At 39.0% G+C, this 18,045-nt stretch overlaps 1 protein-coding gene across 1 annotated transcript; it reads right to left on the bottom strand.

Moving 5' to 3' along the window:
- Positions 1-4,304: 4,304 nt before the first annotated feature.
- On the bottom strand, positions 4,305-16,068 carry LOC148863244 (uncharacterized). Its single transcript, XM_088981564.1, has 4 exons — positions 15,412-16,068; positions 8,735-8,970; positions 7,630-8,455; positions 4,305-6,744 (listed from the first exon to the last, which is right to left on the bottom strand). The coding sequence occupies exons 2-4, from the start codon at positions 8,966-8,968 to the stop codon at positions 4,526-4,528; spliced, it is 3,279 nt and encodes a 1,092-aa protein (XP_088837690.1). The 5' UTR covers positions 8,969-8,970; positions 15,412-16,068; the 3' UTR covers positions 4,305-4,525.
- Positions 16,069-18,045: the final 1,977 nt, after the last annotated feature.

The raw sequence follows: 18,045 nt of genomic DNA, 5'->3' as shown, positions 1-18,045 counted from the left end.
CATCACACCTGTAGAAACGAGTTCGACATCAAAAAAAATGAAAAGAACAAAGCAAGCAAGAAACCGCATAGCTAGAAGCCTACCCGAACTCAGGCCGGACGCAATAAGCTTGGCCTCCGTTAAGTAGTGATGGCACTTTAAACCTTGTCGTGCCCATTGCCGGGGGCCCTTCACTGTCTCTTTATCGAGAGTTACGCCTAAATCAGGAGCGGCCTCACCCCACCCGGTCTGAAAGGGCCATCCTTGTGCACTTGGCACACCGAAGTAGTCCCGCTTCCACGCCGGGACCTTATTAGGAAGATCGTGCAGAAGCTTAAAACCTTGGCAAGGAGAAAGGTAATATGCCTGTCTTCCCCCAGGAAGAGAACCCGCCTGTCTCTTGAGCATCAAGATAGAGGAGAATATCTCTAAGTCCAAGGGGAAGTTCTGCTCGCAAAAAAGGGAAACTGTCCCCACCAGGTTCCAAATAGAGTTCGGATGAAGTTGGCCAATGGTGACACCGAAGTGATTTATGACTTCGACGAGAAGGGGGTGGAAAGGAAGTCGCAACCCTGCAGCGAGCTGCTCTCGAAAAATCATGATCTCATCAGGACCGTGTTCCCAAGGAAAGCTACCCAAAGGAATAAAATATGTATACTCCCTAGGAAGGTTGTAAGACATAAGTATGGATTGAAGCCCCTCAGGCATCATGGTCGAGGGACCAAACCTGTCTAGCATCCGACCTCGGCGAGAGGTAGATGCCAAACTGCCCGAAGCGGCTTAGCCTACTGGTTCATAGTCCTCGAATTCCACCTCAGGATCACTGAGGCAGTCGAGGGACACGACTCGGTTGGTAGAACCTACGTCGGCCCTACTTGAAGAATCGTCTGAGCTATCAAAGCTAGACATTGGGGAAAATGTGGATTCAGGAAAGTACTCACCGGAAGAAAGTTTGAAGGCTCCGGAGACTGGAACAAGCCAAAGAACCTTGAAGGCTATATAACCAGCCTTGACCCGAGCTGGAAAAACTTGGACGCGAGTTGAAAAGTTGGACGCGAGCTCAGTAGACAAACCGCAGAAGTGACAAATCGATTGGGGTCCCCCACTATTTATAGCTACAGTAACCAAGAATCGACCGTGCAGATCGAAGACGACCCGGCGGCCCACGTTTTCGCTGACCACGCGTCCCATAAGGTCGAGACGTGATTGGCGCACGTCTTTCCGAGAAAAGCAAAACGTCAGCGCACGTCTTTTTGAAACCGACATCGCTTTGACACGCGTCTTTCCGAAACTTATGCGCCACACGTCTTCCTGACAGCCGCCCGCGCACGTACTGCAGTGGCACGCCTTTTTAAATGACCCGCTGTCACGTCCCAACAGCGCGAATTTTTGAAATTTAAAACGCGTGCTATCACAACCATCAGCATTCATGAGTAGGCACGTTTCTAGCCTTCTCGGAAACCGAAGAACCCTGGCAAAAGCAATTCGCGCAGTCAAGATTCGAAGGACGGGACAAATCCACCTACTACCTCGTGAAACTCCCCGCACCATGGCAAGACCCTTGGCACGAGGAGTGGGGGGAAATTGATGAAGGAAGATTTGGCCCGACCTCACTGTTACGCGACACGTGGCAGAAACAATAGCTCGGCAAAAGGGGCCAAGCCTAAGGCGTGAACAAGGGGACACCAGCGGACCGAACTCCCTACGGGGGGCCCGAACTCACCCTTGGCCCAAAACGAGTAATCCGAACTGACCAACTTTGTAACAGCTCGGGATACACCTCGCCGAACTGACCAACCTTGTAACAGCTCGGGATATACCTCGCCGAACTGGCCACCTTGTAACAGTTTGGGATTCACCTCGCCGAACTGGCCACCTTGTAACAGTTCGGGATACACCTCGCCGAACTGGCCAACTTTGTAACAGCTCGGGATACACCTCGCCGAACTGACCAACCTTGTAACAACTCGGGATATACCTCGCCAAACTGGCCACCTTGTAATAGTTCGGGATACACCTCGCCGAACTGGCCAACCTTGTAACAGTTCGGGATACACCTCGCCGAACTGACCTGCCCTATAGATACCTCCGAGCTCAAGACTTCGCCTCGCTCAGCACTCCGCATCACCTTCTGGGCACCAAAACCAAACAAGTCGTACCATGCCTGACACTGAGGAAGTCCGTGCCCGAGGGCGCCGCACCTGACTGACTTGGGATCTGACGTTTGGTGGCCGCACTCTAAACGGCCACCTGCCACCGCCACTGACACCGCCATCTCCAGTTAGAGAGACGATTAGGCAGTGACGGTTCGGTCCCAGCAAAAATGACGACAACCGAATTGACAAGCACAAGGGTAATCATACCCGACCTGACAAGGGCCTCGGAGCGAGTGCGCGAAGTGACTATAAGAGCCCCCTGCCCCCAACAAACAAGGTATGCAAACTTTGCGCTATCTGGTATTATCTTGCTTTTGAAGGATTCTAACTTGAGCTTTGGAGCCGCTACACCGGGTTCCCCCCCGGAGCTTCCTCATCTACTCCGTTTCAGGTTCCTTGCTACCCCGTTCAGAAGCAAGGTCGTGTACAGCTAAGACCGGCCGGATCACGCTCCATCACTATTATTTATTAAATTACATCTACATCTAATCTCATCTTGGTCTAGGTAAGAACCTAACAAGCATTTGTTTAAGCATATATATGTCCCTTTGATAATTTTCATTCAAAGGGAATGGAAATGATACAACAATAGAGAAAATTAAATAACTAAATAAGAAAAGAATACAATAAATAAGAATTGCCAACAAAGTCAAGTCAAGACCATATATAAAACTTTCATGAGTTGCCTAGAAAAAAGAAATCTAAACAAACTTGTTCATTGGATCAGTCGATTTTGTTAATAATATATGGGAAGAAAATTCTGCGAATGGGCCATGAGCCACCTACATTTCTTTTCGTCGTCGGTCTCTCTTTTCCAAAATAGAGCAAGTCCTTGGAGTCTCTAAATATTACTTTTTAACTTTTAACAAAAGCCAACTAAAGAGGCTCATCTCTTGCCAGGTGGCGGTGAATAAAGCCAAGCATGGATGATGGATCCTTTTGGCAGCTACTGAAGAAGCCGCGTGGATAGGCGTTTATCCTTCATATAGTTGATAGCTTCTTGTGTATGTACACAACTATGTAGATACAACTCCATAGAAGTAATGGGGTAATGAGCCGAATGGCCAAAGAAGTGAAAAAGAAGAAGACAAATAGTCAAAAGATCCTTGAATCAGGTGTGGAGATTGGAGACGGTCAAGGGGACAGTAAGTACAATGGGATGATGGATCTACTGCTTAATTTCCTCCATGATCCAAACAAAAGTGGAGATTTTCTGATTGGTCCATCCATGGGAGGGGTATCTATCCTACCCTAAGGTCACATCTTCGTACCAAAAGGCAAGACACTTGGCTGTGGCCTGTGGGACGGTGCAGTAGGTTCTTATTCTTTTCACTTAACTCATAAAAGGGACGTAAAGTAATGGGTACTATCAGCCTTGCCTGCTTTTTATCCACGTACCTTCTTTTCATTTTTTATTCAATTGTTTTTCTTCAGAGGATAAGAGAATGTTTGGTAATGGGTGCAACTCTGCCTATTCAGTGTTCACTAGCGCCATCCTTCGAGATTTGTGTATCAGTGTATGTGTGTACGTGAGAGAGAGAGAAAGAGAGAGAGAGAGAGCATTCATTGAACAAGAGTCCTGTCGAAGTTCACATCAAACAAACCTAATGCATTTACATCATTTGACTAATATATAACTACTGTTACAGATTCGTTTTTATAGGATTGGGTTGAGTTAATGGTCAGCATAAAGAGCCATCAATTCGACACATCATTCGACCGGTATGTCTTATCCAAAGTTCATGAGATAATTAAGATGTGACATCTCAGCTTTCACCGAAAACAAAGAAAAAAGAAAAGAAGACACCTCTTTTAAAGTTTAATCTGAGAATTTTAACTAGTTGTGGGTGGGAACTGGGAAGTGATCTTCGTTTCATGCAGCTCCAGAGAAACTCTAAGAGGTACCCAGCTTCACGTAAAATTGTTGCGGGAGTTGTTACCACAATCACAAATCTGGGTCAAGCTAAATCATTTCTGCTTCGTAGTTTAATGGTGCCAATTCTGTCATGGTGTTCAAGTCTTTGGAAGGTTTAAGTTTCAGTCAAATTGCTGTCTTTTAACCACCACTAGGCTAGGCAAACACCAGGACAAGGAAGAATATAATGAAGGTGCTATTGCCAATTCTGTCGTCGCCTCTGTACCCAAACCCACGGTTGAAAATGTTGTATATCTGGGATGAAACAATGCAACATTATTTATGAATTATACAAGTTGGTAAACTCAAACACAGAAAATCAAGGGACCCGAATTTTGGGCTCAGAAGAGAAGAAATATACAAGGCAATCCCCTATGACTCACAATCACCTAACCCTGGGACATTGAAACAACTCCGGATTCCCCAGTACCCTCTATAAAATTTTCAAACCATAAAGCAGAGCGTCTCTGTCTCTCTATACTATGGCTACAGGAAGAGGAGGGTTCCCTGCTGGACATCTCTGGCGCCGGGGCCGTCTAGTTGTCTTTCCCCACCCTGTTAGGCTTCTCTCCTCAAGTCCAAGTTCACCATTACTAGATTGTTGTTTTGGAGGTGGGCATTCTACAGTCGTTACCATGGTTGGAGCAGGGCACCTTGACCGCCTCCTCCCCCTTGCCCATCCACTTCTACCAGCATTCTTCTTTGCTAACCCTGTCTCCCAGGAACAACCTATAGCTCTCATTAGTCCTTCGATGGTCTGAAGATCTTCATTGACCTCATGCCTCGACAATGAAGCAAGACCTGGCAGGATATCCCTCTGAAAGTCCTTCCTCTGCCTTCCCCTCCTCCCTTGGCCCTTGCGAGGCCGACTAAGCAATCGAACTGCACTTGCTTCTTCAACCTTTGGAATCTCGGGTGCATGAGGTTTACACCAGCGCTCTTCCACCTCGAGTTCTGTCAACTTCAATGTCATGGTCTCAAAGTAATCACTCTCATCGGAGGAAGACTCCTGATCAGACACACCCTTACACCTTAGAGCTACATCAATGTAACTCTGCAGATCACCCATGTTAGAAGAAATTATTTCTGCAAACCAGTGTAGAGTTTCCTTCAGTGGGGTTTCTGATGGCTGACAAATGTCATCCTCTGAATGCTTATTATTGCTAAATGATGAGATGGCAACTATAGCCTCAGCAGCAGTTTTGACAAGCTCCTCATGTGGGTCACCAACCACGCGTGATGATTGAACAAGACTTTCAAGTTGGTCACTCAGAAACTCTCCCCCAGTAGGAATACCTTCCTCACTCTCAGGAACTGCCAGGACCTCCAAATCTATCCCAGTAGTACGTTTCTCTGCACGCTGTACATTAGTCACTGATAGACTCTCATCCTCATCTGCACATGAATTTAAATTAATGCGATTTCTGGAAGCATCCAAGTTGTTATTCAATCTCTTCTCTACAACCAGATTTTCCATGGATAGCTGGTCTCTTGAGTTGGGCAATGAAGGATTGTGTGACAAATCAATATTAAGTACCTTTACTTTAACATTATTTTCAATATCTTCAATTTCTGATGGATGATGACAAAGCTTGGCAGAGGAGCACTGAGAAGATGAATGGTTGTGGGAAACATGTGGTTTGTCAAAAATGGGAAACCCAAGAATCTTTTTATCACTTGGACTGTCAGCCATCTTAACAATCTTGGCTTCAGTATCACGAGTGCATGAAGCCAATGTAAAATCCTGAATAAAACTTGAACTTCGACCATTTCTAGCTTCAACTTCGTCAGCAAAATGCTGAGGACAGACCTGTAGAGAATCAGATCCAGTTTTGTCCAAGTTTCTGCTTCCTTTGGTGGTTGTGTCGTTGCAAGCTGGTTTGGCCCCAAGCCAAGGCAAGCCTCCTGGTGGATCTTCATGCTTCCCTTCTCCATCTATAATCACAAGATCTCTTTGTAGAACCATATCTTGGAAGCCATTTGGAAGCACCATATTTAAGTTAATATCCTTCACAATCTTAACATCCACGGAGTCTGAACCCTTGTAATGCTTTGCAAGACCATGGTTTCCAAAGTGTTCATAAGCCGATGTATTGTCAATACTGCAGTTTAGATAACCAAAACCAACAGAAGGAGAGCAAACCTGTAACAACTTGGACTCTGACTGGGACCCATGGCAAAATGCATTTTTTCCATTGGATATTTCGCTTCCAAAACTTGGATTCAATCCAAAATTGCTATTAAGATGCCATTTGTCTTCAATAACCCCAGAGCCTTGATATGATGTCTTTGAATTCTTACTCATAGGAGAAAAAGGGTTGACACTTGAGAGTGCTTGAACTGCTATAGGCTTCTTCTGGCTCAGGCTGCTCGTTGGCTTTCTCCAAGATGAAGCCAAGGATGATCCAGAACTGGCCACATCAGACTGAGGAATGCTCAGATGCAGACCAGGAACATGAGCATCTGCCACTGATCCAAGAAAGTTAAAACTCTGAAGATTCTGCTCTCTTTGAGAGCTTTCTAAACTATAACTTGTTTTTTCTCTCCATGGTTCTCTTTTACTTTGATCAGATAGAAGAAATGATGGTAGTTCAAGAGCTTTTTTATGCTCAAATTGAAATGGTGCAGAGGGTGCAGGCAACTTTTCTGGATAGAAACCTTGAGGTAAAGACTTCAGGCTGCAATTATTTTGCCCTGTAAAGAAAGGAAGTATCCACATAATAGATCAGTTATAAAACTAACACCTCACGACTATTCTTTGGACTCAAACTCAGGTCCCTAATCAAAACTTATTATAAACCAATTGGGAATCTCTCCCTTCCCTGTTTTTCACCATTAATGAAATTTCATCTCTCAAAAAAAAAATGTTGTAAAGCAATCTAAAGAACCAAGTAACCATGTGTGTGTGTGTGTGTGCGTGTGTGTGACTGTATGTGGTCCATTATTTCAGGACCATCCAGCCAGGAAGAGAGGATAGAACTTCTCCCTTGCATGTGACAGCCTTGGTGGTGGAAAATAAGAGTGCTCCACCATCTAACTCTTATTCAGGCAGCGTGTCTGCCACACATACACACACACACATACATACATATAATGTCAGGATATTTCCTTACCAATTATCTAAGGATAAGAACAAAGTATATCATTTTTCACCTAATTCCTTGGTAACTACCAAATCATTTTTTCCTAGTTGCTCCCTTTTAAGAACTGAATACTGTGAACGAGATTCCATCTCTTAGCTTACTAGACACAACTGGAAATTAATTCTGTTTAATTATGTTAAGTTTATGTGACACCTAACTCTTAACAACAATTCACTTGGCATAATTCAACTTTAAATTCCTGTACTTTTGGATTTCTACTTCATTGCATTTTGGCCCCAAATAAAGGGATCTGGATACTTGCAGAATTTGAGAGGACCACTTACGTCGCCACCAAATTCCATCCTATCAAAAAGTGCAAAGATAACCTAACTGGTAAAATTAATTATATACGAAATAATTCCTCTCAAAAGATAAAGGAATTCAAAAAGAAAAGGCAAAGTGATCTGAATTCTATGGGAATTAGAAATGCCATTACCAGCTTCAAGGTTAGGTGGCCATTCCTGTCTGCTTCTCTCATTTTCTGAACGTTGACTGTTTGATGAAGTTTCATTATCCCTTCCCTTCTGTTTATCTTGGAAGAAATCCTTTGATGAACCATGGAAGCCTGAATTTGGTGTGATTGGCAAGCTCTGACCTTTGATCTCCCCATGGCAGGTGACAGGGTGCAGAAAATCAACAGGAGCTGAAACAATTTCTTCCTCAACCGGGATGGGTTCATTCAAGTCTGCCAATCCATGGTGTGTGCTTCGTAAACATGAGTCAGATCTCAAAGAATCTGCTTGGCTACCAGGGTTCCCACCACTTCCAAGAGAAAGCTTCACATCACGGTCATGTGCAGCCCCAGAATTCCTCAGAGGATAATTTGTCACAACAGAAATCTCAGAAGCTTTTTCTTCTTCAAGTGGTTCCCCCTCTTCACTGTCAATGTACTCATCAGCTGGAAGTTGAAGGTCAAACATTTTTCTTGGAAATTTCTTGGAGATGGACTCTGACAACTTGTCTTTTGAACTGCTTCCCTTTTGGGTTGGAGCAGGGCAAGTGTGTATACCGTTCTCTTTTCTAAAACTGAAAGGTGGCTGTGTTTTTTCAGAATCACAAACAGATGGTTTGCTACAGGCAGAGTTCACCAAGGGCAAGCTGGGAATGTGCCGTGTCTTCTGAGCATCTTCAGATGACAATTGAGATGAAAAGGGACTTGACTGTGTTGTTTCCACTGGTAATGTATACTTATGCAATTCTTTCATTCTAAGTTCATCCATCAAGCTCTTTTGTATTTTGTAAAGACGATGGAGTTCATAGACCTGAATGATACAAATAAATTTGAATAAATTGAGTGCTCAAGAAAACTGAGCCAATTCAACTAGACCAGTAATAACTGACACTGAATGAAGGTACCTTTCAGCTTTAAATTCTAGATAAAACTTAATTAATTACTCAAGAAATTCCATTCATTGAAATACAAGATATATATGCTAACAGGTGTCCAAGTCTCCAAGAAACTTCAAACACCAGATTACATGATTACATCATATATCTAAAATTTAAAACAGGAAAGGCAACTGATTTCATCTTGTGCTTACCTGCTTCCTGAATATGGATTCATGCATAAGCATTGTTTGCTTTAGCACTTCCTTATCGTAACCCAAATATCCATCTGTAGTAGGTCTTGACGAGAAACCATTGTAGCAATGTCCACTTTTTAAAGTTTTATTCTCATAATATAGGGGCCAGCTACCACTGTTAGCATCTTCGTTAAGATCCCTCATGGAGTAATATCCTGGCAAGTAACTTTTACACTGTACCTTTGTTCCCATGCCTGCCAAATACTCGAAAAGCAGCACAAATTTCCTTAAGAAATGAATGAAATAATTAACCATATACTTAAGAGAAATGAAATCAATGAAACATTGGAACTGCACTCAAGGACATTGGATGTTTTTTTTTTTTCTCAAGGTAGACAGAAAGAAAAATAAATAAAAGGCTTTCATTATGATCCTTTGCATAAAGTTTCTGAAGAAGTTCTGATTAATGAGTAGCTAGAAGGAATAGCAATAAGAAAGGCAAAGTCATTAAGACAAACAAGGAATTAGTCCAACTGATAATAATAATAATCTTCCTTATCCAGCATACCTAAAAAACTTTCACATTTAATAATTAAAACTTAGACAAAATCTTGTCTAACTAAGTCACAGAACTAGTCTTTTCCCACTTGGATGATGTTCCTCCTTTGGCAACTCTTTTTCTTTGCTTATATAGGGTTCAGGAATCAGGAAGCAGTCATCCTGATACATTTGGGAACTCTGAACTGTTGCAATTATCTAAATTTCACTTGCATGGTTATATGGGCAGATGGATCAGGTAGTAATCTTGACATAACCTTCGTAACTATGGTCTGATCTCCCAGCAATTTTCAATAAACTACTTTGCAGAATCATTTCAAGGAATTGAAAGATGAGATACATCCTAGCATTGCAAGAATCATTACCCTATGTGCGCCAATTGTTAATAAATATATAACCTATGATACCCAGAGCAGATACCTATACAAGCCTAAAATACCAGTCGCAGACTCAGATGTGATATGTACCCAATACAACACAGGATACTGCGTTGATTCTTCTAAATATACTTTATAACCTTAACACTTTTAGAATAAGTAAAATGATATGTTTTAACAAATCATACCATAAAAATCTGTATGTGTCGGAAATGTAACTAGATTTGGTAAGACGTAAGCCTTGAGAAAAGGCACTTAGCTTCAAAAATAAAATATAGAAGCATAATATAATGATATTACATGGGATAACCATATTCATACTCATGCCCAGAGATTTAGGAAATGGGAAGTCATATCCCTGTTCCCCATATTTGTGTCCATGTCAGTATCTATGTCTGAGTATCATAGTGCATAACCATCTCTCTTTTTTCCTCCTGAGCTCGTCAAAGATTATGAGTTTTAAATAAAAAGATATCCAGGTAATAAAAGATAATTTTCTCAAAATGGTTTCACTAGGCCAACAAAAAAGAAGCATTGAGGTTCTTGGGAAGATGTCTCACCTAGACACCATGTATCTAAGGGTTCAGGAATGTCAGGCACCTTAACATAACAAGACACTCCCCAACACCTATTACAGATGTGCCAAACTGTTTTGGACAGAGAATGGTAAAGCATCTTGTTACACCATATCAAACCTTATTTTAATTTTGATCTGTCTGGTTTCTTTCATGAGTAAAGTAATCCGCCTTTGTGTTATTAATATGTAACTGATAAATCACTTTCTTTCTACATCCACTCTGATTTACAGCAAAGATCAAACAAACAAAAGAAGGTTCTATAAGACAGTTTCAAAGGGATGAGGGTTTTCAGAGTAGATACAAGTAGAATCATGTGTTATACTTGTTTTCTTATATTTTCTGTTTTTATTCCTAGTAATGTATATATTTTTCTTTTCTTAGTTAGTCATATATAGTTTTACATAGTTGCGTTCACATTTTGGGACTTTTAGAGGTTGTTTAGAATTTCTATTGGCAATTGACCATTTGACACTTGTATCAAATATTTGGGTAACACTTTGGGGGAATTTCTCACCATTTGCAATTAATTAGCTTATTTAAATAAAGAGTTTGTTTCATAAGAAGAATTACTAGAATATTTCATTGATAAAATACAGATTGCAGTGAAAGACGTAACATAAGAGGCCCATACAGTGTGGAACATTTGTGGTGTAGCCGTGTAGCCGTGTAGAAATCATGTAGTCCAAACACTCTATTGCATACTTGGGATAAGGTGTTGATGACAATGATGATTAAGATATATTTTGCATGTGTTTCTCTGTATTTCACCATGTATAATCATTACCCTAACTCAGACATGGATAAGAAAAATTTCAGAGACCCTGGATTTTGTTACAACAAAAGGACAATACATCCAAAGATTTTTTTTTTTTTTGTACGTTAGGAAATAAAAGGATTGAGTTCATGCAAGTGTACCAAATAAGAAGAATGTAACCATTTACATGAACATGTGCAAAATTTATGCATGACAAATAATATAAAAAAGAATACCTGACAGATATAAGTTTTGACATTGTTCTGAGACCCAAATAACAAAGGTGCTTGATACCAGCAAATTTTTCAGAATGGAGCACTCTTTCTTGCACCAATAATCAAGTACATATATGAATTATTTTAATTGCAATCTTTCTTCTTCTTATGGAATATATTTTAGTGATGTTGAAAGTAATGTCAGAAGTTCCAAATGAAAAATGCTGACTATTTTCTTTTTACCTTTTTTTTTTTTTTTGGTTAAATGAAAGGAACACAGTGGAGGGGAATAGAGTTGTTCAAACAAAAACTAAGCACATGCAAGAGGGCAGTGAAAGCACACAATCATGTTACATTCCCTAATTTTCCTGGTTTGACATGAACTAATCGAGTTGATGTCTTCTAGTATTTTACTACTTTCTCTGAACCATTGGATCCTAAGAGTCTGAAACTAATTTACAACTTAACCAAAGAATACCACATTGACCAGTTTTCTGTAATACTTTTGTGATCCTAACTACTAACTAACACAATGATAAAATTCTGCTTCGCCCTCCCTCCCTCCCTCCATCCCCCTATATTTGAGTCTGAACCTAAGTCATCCAACCCATATGTGTGGTGGGAGCATGGAATGGGATAGAATCATCTGGCCACACTTTTGAAATGTCCAAAGTTTCAGAGGATGGGTGGGGTGGGGCCTGTTGTGAGAATGGGTCTGCCTGAAGGAAAATAAATTATGAACAAATTTATTCTATTTATTGAAGTTGTCAAGGCATTGCCTAGGCGCCCACAAAGGCAACAAAAATGACAAGGCGAGGCACCTTTTATACTATCATTTATATTGATGCATCTTATTAATATGTGTGTGAATACATTCCATTTTATACTATATATCATTTATACTTTGTTTTAATGTTTTACTATTGAAATTTAAAGATTAAAAGATTTTGAGGAGAGGAAAAGAAAGAAAGAAAAAAGAAAGAAATAATATAAGTACAGAGGCTTCTTAAGAAACAATATAAGTATAGAGGCTTCTTTTTTTATTCTCCCCTCCCCCTCCCCCCCCCCCCCCTCTTCAATAAAAGAGCAACTGCTTCCTGTTTTTTTATCATATAAAGTTAATAACCTTCTTTAGTTGCTAATTGATATGAAATTGCTCTATTGAATGGATATTATAGTAGTATTATTTTTTAAATAATGAGATTAATATATTTAAAAGATTTTTTATCTTTTAGATATGATGATTTGCCACATTTGTAGAGGAAATTTAATGTTTTTAATAAAGAGAATTGCTATTTTTCAATTAATATGCACGCTGAATGCTATATAAAACTAGGGAACTAGCCAATAGTTGCTTCTTCATATTATAAAATTTTTATAGCCTAGGCGACTAGGTGCCCTAGTGTCACCCAAAATCAACTAGACACCTTGACAACTATGTGAGGGTCAATATTTAGATATTGCATGTACCAAACATAAAAGCATTTATTGTGTATTAGTGTGGAAATGAAGGAAATGTTGGGAGGGGGTGTACCCCACATTAGAAAAAGTAAGCACTTTTGGAACAACCACATTAATATAAAATGCTCCCCCAACAACCACACAAAATAGATACATAGATTTTTTGTGACTTATCTCTCAAGAAAATCTCTTGAACAAAATCATTAGCACAAAAGGAAACTGGAAATGGGCTTGAGAAACCTGAATGGTAGTATGGTTGATTAATAAGCATTTCTACTTGCAAAGAGATACTTGGACATTTACGCAAATAAGGCTGCAAACGGATCAGATCAAATTGGATATACTTGTATCCAAGTTTGGTTCATTAATTTTTGAGTTCAAGTTTAATCTTAATCATCAAAATTAGTTTGGACTAAGATCAGATTTAGATACTGAATCCATTAAATAAATTAAACTAAAAATAATCAGTATATTATATTTTATTAATAAAAAAACTAAAAAAGAATAGAATATTGTATATCATGAACAAAATGACTTGAAAATAACTTATATGAGACTTAATCCTATGGGTCTTCAGTAAACGTACAACATTCAAACGAACTTTACTAATAAATACTAATAATCCTATGTAGATTTAAGTATAAACAAAAATGCTTAACTATTATTGGATTAGATCAGATCATATCTGATTGGATTGTGGTAGGTCCATATTCAATCCAATTATAAGTGGGATGAATTTGATTCGTCAAAATAAATAAATAAATAAAGGGGCTGAATTTGGATTGCCTTAATTGAATTAGGTTTGAATTTGAGATCTCAACAGGGAGGAGTTTCTTTGGAAATGCTTATCTTGTTTTGATTTGAAATATCCATTTATTTATTCTAGATGTAAATTACAACATTTTATCTTTCTTAACAGTCAAAAAACAGCTCAATAGCTTGTTGTGTTGCATCTCAACCATGAGATTGGATATAAAAGTCCAGTTTACAAACCAAAGTAAATAAATAATAATAAAAAGCGGTTCTCATAATAGTATAAGCTTTGACATATTTTTTTCCTTATAATTCAACTCAGATCAAGAAAGTGATCCACTGTAGCTTTTATATCTTTTCACCAAGGTACCAGAAAATTTGTCTTTATCCATCAGCTTCAAGAATATATCAGTTTACTCATACATAATAGTATCTTACATTGTAGATCAACATCACAAACAGTGAAAGTATACATGCAGGGTATCCATAAAAAAAAAAGTATATATGCAGGCTTTTGCACTGAAACCTTCAAACAGACGGATGAAATCGAGGAAACAACAGATCATTACAAATTCCAATGAAGGTGGTTTTGAATTGTGTTTCCAACAATGAATGAACCTAAACTCAATTCAACATGCAAATTATTATCTAACAATATCACTACAAAAAGAGTTATTATCAACGGATGGCTTTCTACACAAGCTACGAACAGTGACCATGAAATACACGTCAGAACTCAGAAGCAAGTCAAGCAACAATGTAAGTCTGTAAGAACAGAATCAAATCCAAATATTGAAGAAAAAAAACAGAAAGTAAAATTCAAGTGCCCAATAACTTATTGACTCAGAAAGCAGCTGAGGTGGTCTAGTAGATGGTTCTATAAATAGTCAAAGACATGAAATGCTTATAGCCATCCTAAAGACCCAAAACATAAAGACAAGCCAAGATATAAACAAGCTGAATGGCTCATTTACCCTTACCAAATCATGGAGAAGTGCACAGTTACAACAAGCTTATTTGATGTAATGCTTTGTGGATAGCTCAGATCAGCAGCAAACAAACAGTTGATAGAATTTAATATTTTATGAGTAGAGCGCATCCAACTAAAGCACCACATACTAGGGAAAAAAACCAGAAAGAAATAAAAAAAAAAAAAAAAAAAAAACTAGTAGACTTATTAAACCAGTCCACTGATTTGAGATTAATTATAAATGAATTGCTAATAAAACTAAGCCACAAAAGCATATCCATTTGGATAGTCAGGGTGAATTGGATCATCGAAGTTATCAATTAAATGTTAAAACAAAAACCCAACAACCAAATAAGTAATAATAATATTAAAAGGAAGTCCCAGAATTCTTTTAATAGTAGTAACAGCAGTAAAGAGTCCGAGTAGAAAATTCCCTCATTCTCAACAATGACTAGAAATATTGAATAGAAACTCCATTCCAGAACGCCTCCAGAATTTTTAAACAACAAAGTAGCTCCAGAGACAAGCACCGGAGGGGCTCAAATTGATGAAAGCATTTAAAGTATAAGCATCACAAGTGGGATCACGATATATTTATAAAAAAGGAGAAAAATCCGGGTTCTTTTTTTTCTTTCTTAAGTTTGAAGAAGGAAATTCTAGACTAGAAAAATTAATAAAAATAGATTCCGCGTGGAAAAAAAAAAAGGAATGCAAATCCAGATAAACGAATCAACCGAACCAAAACACTCAATCGTCCATCAGAATCCATCAATAGGAAACCAATAGAAAAAGAAAACGATAGTAATAGCAATAAGCAGGAGTAGCAAAAAATAAGAAAAGAAAAAAAGATGTATAGACGCAATATACCAAATCATCAAACAAAAATAAAAAGGACTTTTGGACCCAAAAATAGAACCATTGAGAAAATCGATTTTGATCAACCAAATCATCAAACGAAAACAAAAATAAAGAAAATGGAATCACAGAATCTGGACTTAGAGCTAATAGAAAAGTAAAAAAGCAATTTACCTCAGACCCACATCCTCTATCACCCCTCTTGGAAAATCTGCCACGGCTTCAGCAAAATCTCGACGACCCGACAACCTCAAGGAGACCCAATTCGTTCCATGAAAATTGACAATCTTGGACTCGCACTCGCAGCATGAATGAAGCCAAACATGAAGCAGAGCAACCAGAAGAATCCCCCGAACCAGAAAACAAAGCACAAGACCCTAAAGAGTGAAAATAACGAATTGGGCATTTTTCTAACGCCATTGATGGAGCTTAGATCGTCATAAGGTCGACGAAAGGATGGAGATTTCGATCTGCTGGGGCCAGTCCCTGAGAGAAGAAGGGGATAGAGAGAGATCCCAGATAAGAAATCTTCATACAAACAAACGACCTTCCAAGAACAGTGACAGGAAATTTGTCAACATCCGGTCTCCTTTTTATTCTCTGCTTTTTCTTCTCTTCTTCTCTCGGATTTCTTAATTAGTTGATATATGTATATATAATTTTATTTTGGGTTTTTGAGGAAGTGAAAGAAATGGGCATTTCTAGATTCTCTCCATCTTCCTTGCTCTTGAGTACAAATATTAAAAATTGAAAATAATAAATTAAAATAAAATAAAATCTAGAATCTAAAGACACTTGCTCTACTGCAAATAGCGAACTCGAACATCAACCATCTCCAAAAACAGTCACCTTGTTTCTCTTTAATTAATTTGATTACTGTTCTATTTTTCCATTTAAAGTATTTTCTGATCCAATCTCATGAAATAAACTTTTTTGAGATTGGTTGAAACTTAAAACGGTATACACCAGACAGCCGTGGGGACCCATTTACTGTGTGATGAAGAGATTTCTTATGGTTTCAGTTTAATTTCCTTAACACCCCTGCTTCTTTTCATAATTACAACAACAGAACTGACTTTGGAGCTTTTGTTTGTCTGGTTACCTTATTTGGTTGTCAATCTCCCAACTATTCCAGAATTCCCTTTTGCAACCAGCATTAGTTTAAGACTGATCAGCATTTAGACAAAAAGCCTATATTCTTTGATTTGTTCTAAGTTCTAACTTCTAATCAAAAGAGAGAGATATGATATCTGAAAAACTTCTGATCAGTCAACTGAAATTATAAGTATAATAGTCAATCAAGTATTATTTATCAAAATTTATAGTTGGATTTTTATTGATCAAAACTCTTTTCATATTATATATTTCCCTTATCATTATTTTTCCTAATAATCAGAGGTGAAGGTGAGGAAAAGGAGAGAGAGGGAGGGGAGGTTTCCACTTTCCAGGCATATATATATAAATATCCTTTTTAATTAGTGAGACATGTCAAAGTAAAAACCAAAGTGAATTTATGTAATAATCATGCATCAGAGAAAGTAGAGAGAAGTCTGAGATAGAGATCTGGGTCGGGGTCAAGCAAGTTTTATCTTTCTAGATATTTGGCCTTTTCTCAAGTCTTAACAGTGGTCCACCCACAATTCCTTCCCTTAGTCACCATCATGGAAAATGTGTGAAACCCTCCTAGTGGTGATAGACTTTGCCAACCAGATCTGGGGGGCCCATTTCCCATGGCTTAGTTTTTTATTAATCAAGGTTTTGTTGTGGCACAGAACCCCAAAACCCCCCTCTCTCTCTCTCTCTTGGTTTGTGCAGGCACCCTGGGTTAAAGATGTTGGGTTTTGCATCTATAATGATGCCCAATGTGATCTAAACATCCAAAACTGTTAAGCTACTTATAGCTTCCATTAAAACAAACCCTTCACTCTCTCTCACGATATGAAAAATAAAAAATAAGAAAGGGCAGCAGATATGGGACTAAATATATCATTACCTGCAGCAAGGCATGTTTATTAATAGTAACTATTGTGGGTCCCACAACACCTCCATGCTTCAAAGTTCAAACTTCAATGTTTGTAGTTTTCTAATCCTTCCTCATCCCCCTCTCTTGCCTCTTAATTTTGCACCAGGGATTTGAGATTTCTATCTTTTTTTTTTTTTTCTGCTGTTTTTCTTGGGTAGAATCTGTGGATTCAGCCCACCTAATCACACCCAACATTACGTATCGACACGTGTCAGTAATTCAACGGTTAGAAAGTGGACATGTACTGAGGTAATACTCGTTCAGCCCACCCTGGATTCAGTTCAGCTGCCCTAGACGAATTCCATGGACATTATATAACTTGGACTGGAGCACAAAACAATGCCCACATGAGTCTCCTCTCCTTCCCGGTTCCCCAAAGTCCCAGCCCCCAGGTGGCCAGGTGTGATTCTTTGTGCTGAACCCTAGGCAAACGAGATTGAAGGTTTAAGAGTTCCATGCGAGAGTAGATCGGTAATTTTATCATTTCGAGTTTTTTTTTTAATGCTTGACGGGGGTGATTTTGTAAATTCAAGTGACATAACAGAAGGCATCACTCAGATTATCCGTACCATTCTTGACTCTTCACAGCCTTGCGGCGGAAATTCCTGCTGCGCCCCCTCACTCTTCCCTCCCTCCCTCCCTCCCTAATCCGATAGTCCCTCCCGTCTGACGTCTCCCTCTCTCGCTACATTCCTCCAATCCCAACGCGATCTGCGTCCATGAATCTTGGGTTTCCAAATGACTTTGGCTTCTTCATAAACAGATCTTATTTTCCTCCGAATAAC

The sequence above is a fragment of the Nelumbo lutea genome, chromosome 3 (assembly GCF_056320005.1).
Source record: "Nelumbo lutea isolate HS-2025 chromosome 3, American lotus-T2T, whole genome shotgun sequence".
Lineage (NCBI taxonomy): Eukaryota > Viridiplantae > Streptophyta > Magnoliopsida > Proteales > Nelumbonaceae > Nelumbo > Nelumbo lutea.
The sequence above is the reverse complement of the archived record's forward strand: the minus strand, read 5'-3'. Positions and strand labels throughout refer to the sequence as shown.

What these genes read in the sequence shown, in the direction of transcription:
- LOC148863244 (XM_088981564.1), bottom strand. Translation starts at nt 8,968, where the DNA reads ATGGGAACAAAGGTACAGTGTAAAAGTTACTTGCCAGGATATTACTCC. An exon ending in AATCCATATTCAGGAAGCAG is followed by an intron (nt 8,456 to 8,734) that starts GTAAGCACAAGA and finishes TGTATCATTCAG; the next exon opens with GTCTATGAACTCCATCGTCT. An exon ending in GCCACCTAACCTTGAAGCTG is followed by an intron (nt 6,745 to 7,629) that starts GTAATGGCATTT and finishes CTTTCTTTACAG; the next exon opens with GGCAAAATAATTGCAGCCTG.